This window comes from Poecilia reticulata, unplaced genomic scaffold (genome assembly GCF_000633615.1).
Source record: "Poecilia reticulata strain Guanapo unplaced genomic scaffold, Guppy_female_1.0+MT scaffold_181, whole genome shotgun sequence".
Lineage (NCBI taxonomy): Eukaryota > Metazoa > Chordata > Actinopteri > Cyprinodontiformes > Poeciliidae > Poecilia > Poecilia reticulata.
In genome coordinates this window covers 745,305-749,132 of record NW_007615018.1, presented here as the reverse complement: position 1 = coordinate 749,132, position 3,828 = coordinate 745,305, and the positions used below count along the sequence as shown (strand labels likewise).

Sequence of the window (3,828 nt, the reverse complement as noted above, 5' to 3'; positions counted from 1 at the left end):
TGGGACGTGTCTCCCTGTTGGGACGTGTCTCCTCAGTGGGACGTGTCTCCTCAGTGGGACGTGTCTCCCTGTTGGGACGTGTCTCTTCAGTGGGATGTGCCCCCTCAGTGGGACGTGTCCCCGTCTCTAACGTCTCTGTCCCTGGCAGGTCATCGTGGAGAAGGTGTCGGGCTCCCAGATCGTGGACATCGATAAGAGGAAGTACCTGGTTCCGTCCGACATCACGGTGGCCCAGTTCATGTGGATCATCAGGAAACGCATCCAGCTGCCGTCGGAGAAGGCCATCTTCCTGTTTGTGGACAAAACCGTCCCACAGTCCAGGTCAGCTTCCGGTTCCCGCCCTCAGTGGGTTTTCCTGCCGGGGATCCAGACCTGATCCCAAACTCTGCCTCTCCTGGCTTTGTTTTGAACTTTGACCTGCTTTTCACCCAGTTTCCCACCAGAACCATGTGCATAAATCATCACATCTCATTAGTTCTCATGTTTACGTTGACCTGTCACCATGACAACGGTAAATCATCCCTGAAGTTATCACGATAAGCGATAATATTGTTATCTAGAGACCATAAAGTATTATGATTGTAATAATGCAAGATCATATTCTGAGAGATCAATGAACTCATGAGGTTCTGATGAAGATTCAACACTGGAAGACATTTAAATATCGAATAAATAAACAAGAGAAACGACAAAATGAATCATGAAGTTTCTGTAAACACCAGGCTGAAGAGTTTTATCTTCCAGTTTGAAGAGAAAAAACAACAAATCCTTCCAGTGGAGATTATTGAGCTCATTTTAATTTATCACGATAACAAATTCTGCTGGACGATTAATTGTCTAAAAAATTATTGCGATGAACGATAATATTGTTTCAAGACCTTTTGACACTGATTTAATGGAAATGACTAATAATACATGCGATTTCCTGATGGATACACTTTATTTTGAAAAGAACACAAAACACTGCAACTGATAAACTAAACAAAACAACCAAAAATAAAATGGATTCTCAGTCTCCATTAACAAAAAACGTACTTGAATAAAAACTAAACAACATAAAGCCAAATAAATACTGCATTCAACCAACAGAGTGCAGATTATAAATATACTATATTACTTCAGTAATCTCTAGATTTAAATAGAGAAGATGAGAACATCCACTACCTAATGCAGTAGTTCACTCTGCACCATTTTTTGCCCCTATTTTCCCCTCATGACGATCGTAGATCGTTGGTCGATCTAACCGATCATCCTGCAGTGTGTGGTGGGTTACGGCAGATCGTCAGCCGCTCCGATCTAAATCAGGGTTTTTCCCCGACTGGGAGCTTAACGCTGAATGTGACAGGCAGCCAATCAGAAAGCCGGATTCTCCTCCTGCTTTCTGAGGGGAAATTACGGAGGGGAATCCCAAACAGCTGACACGGCGCAACCCGAAGTCCAGCGGACATCGGAGATGATATGTGGAAACAACATTAATATTTATTTAATGTTTTGTGAAAGAATATAGAAATGACAAGGGGAGGAGTTGGAGCCAAATTGCTACCAGTTGATGAACCTGGTGAGTTTTCAGCTGTTCTTCGTTAACGTGACATAAATAAGTTATAATGATTTTCATTCAGTCAGGACTTTACGCTGAGCCACAGCATCACAGGTAGATTCTAGTGAAGCATTGATTAATGCCTGATTTTAAAATTAGTTAACTGGACTTGGAGCCATTATTTTGTGCCCATGTGGCTGGACACCACACGGCATGACGAACCCGATCGAATCCGATCAAACCCGATCGAACCTGATCGAACCTGATCAAACCCGATCAAACCCGATCGAACCTGATCGAACCTGATTGAACCTGATCGAACCCGATCGAACCTGATCGAACCTGATCGAACCTGATCGAACCCGATCCAACCCGATCCAACCCGATCCAACCCTGATCGAACCCGATTGAACCTGATCGAACCCGATCCAACCCGATCAAACCCGATCAAACCTGATCAAACCTGATCGAACCCGATCGAACCCGATCGAACCCGATCGAACCTGATCGAACCTGATCGAACCTGATCGAACCTGATCAAACCTGATCGAACCCGATCGAACCCGATCAAACCCGATCGAACCTGACCGAACCCGATCGAACCCGATCAAACCTGATCGAACCCGATCGAACCCGATCAAACCCGATCGAACCCGATCAAACCCGATCAAACCCGATCGAACCCAATCAAACCCGATCGAACCCGATCAAACCCGATCGAACCTGACCGAACCCGATCGAACCCGATCAAACCCGATCGAACCCGATCGAACCCGATCAAACCCGATCGAACCCAATCAAACCCGATCGAACCCGATCGAACCCGATCAAACCCAATCAAACCCGATCGAACCCGATCGAACCCGATCGGACCGTTATACCTGGGATTTCTGTCGGCTAATGTGTCTCTCAGGGTTTGAAACGGGCCGACAGCTCATGCAGTGAGCGCTGGACATTACATCGAGGAAATGAGGGTCAGTGGACCGGAGCCTTTTCCATTCAGCGTCATCAACAGAAAGAATAAGAGACGATAATTAAAATGAGGTCGATAGGTTTCATTTATCGTCTGATTAATTGATCTATCGTTTATCGCGACAGGCCTAATCACGTGATTTATTGATTTACTGATTATTGCGACCGGTTATGAAAGATGGCCGCCGCGCCACACTGCGGGCGAAAATGATTCATGGTTTTTAACGTTTTACGGATAAAATCTGAAAAGTGTGGAGAGCAGATCTTCCAACTGAAAATGTCTCCAGCTCAGTCAGGTTGGATGGAGAACATCAGCTTTTTCAGGTCTAGACTTTGACTAGGCCACTCTAACCCATGAATCTGCTTTCAACGTTTTTTTCTTTGTGGGCAAAAATGGCAAATTTAAACAAATCACAGGCCACGAAATTCATTAAATCAAAAATAAAAAATGAGTTTATTGTGAATTTTCTTTTTTTTAGTTCTACCTGCTTTTTAATGAACCAAATTTTAATAAAACCTATTATTTAAAAGTCCAGCTGCATTTCCATCGATTGTAATTACACAGATTGATATTTAGAAAATAAATTATCTTAATGGAAACACACCAACTTTTAAAGATCTCGTTTTTCAATAAAGTTTTTTCACCAGGATGAGGTGGGATTTTTGGTCGCAATGAAATTATTTTATTTAATACAAAATAATTTTTGCATCACATGATGTTGCTACTGGAAGAAACCACAAAGAATTTAATTTATTACGTAATGGAAACACAGCACCTGTGAATTTATTTTTTACATTAGTGGAATGTCGTCAAAGTTTTGGCTCATTTGTAACGGAAACAAAGCAACTGTTGCTTTACTAAAAAAACAATTCCTGAGTTTTTTTGGCTCATCAGTTGTTTTTTTGTTTGTTGGCCAAATTTTTCCCATTGATGTCTTGTGGTCAGAGGGCCGATCAAAATAGTTTCCAGGGCCACAAATGGCCCCCGCGCCACACTTTGGACCCCTCTAATGTAAACCATCCCATAATTTTTCCGTCTGGATGTTCAGGCGGTCGACCTGCTGGAAGCCGAACCTTTAAAAGATTTTCTTCCAGGATTATCCCGATTTAACTCCATCCATCTTCCCATGCTTCCCACAGCATGATGCTGCCACTTCCATGTTTCACCGGGAGTCATGGTGTGTTCAGGGTGACATGTAGTGTTGGTTTTCCAACATTTAGTTCCTCTGATCAGAGCTCAGTCTTCCACATCATGACTGTTGGGAGACCTGTGGGATGTTTTCAGGGTGTGAATACTTTTGGGTGAGACCTGTGGGATG

At 43.3% G+C, this 3,828-nt stretch overlaps 1 protein-coding gene across 1 annotated transcript in view; it reads left to right on the top strand.

Annotated features, from left to right (window-relative positions):
- Positions 1-3,828, top strand: part of LOC103460102 (gamma-aminobutyric acid receptor-associated protein-like 2) — a 7,134-nt gene that overhangs the window by 2,061 nt on the left and 1,245 nt on the right. Inside the window, exon 3 of the mRNA XM_008402103.2 lies at positions 149-321. Within this exon, the coding sequence (XP_008400325.1) occupies positions 149-321 (173 nt within the window). The remainder of the gene's footprint in view (positions 1-148; positions 322-3,828) is intronic.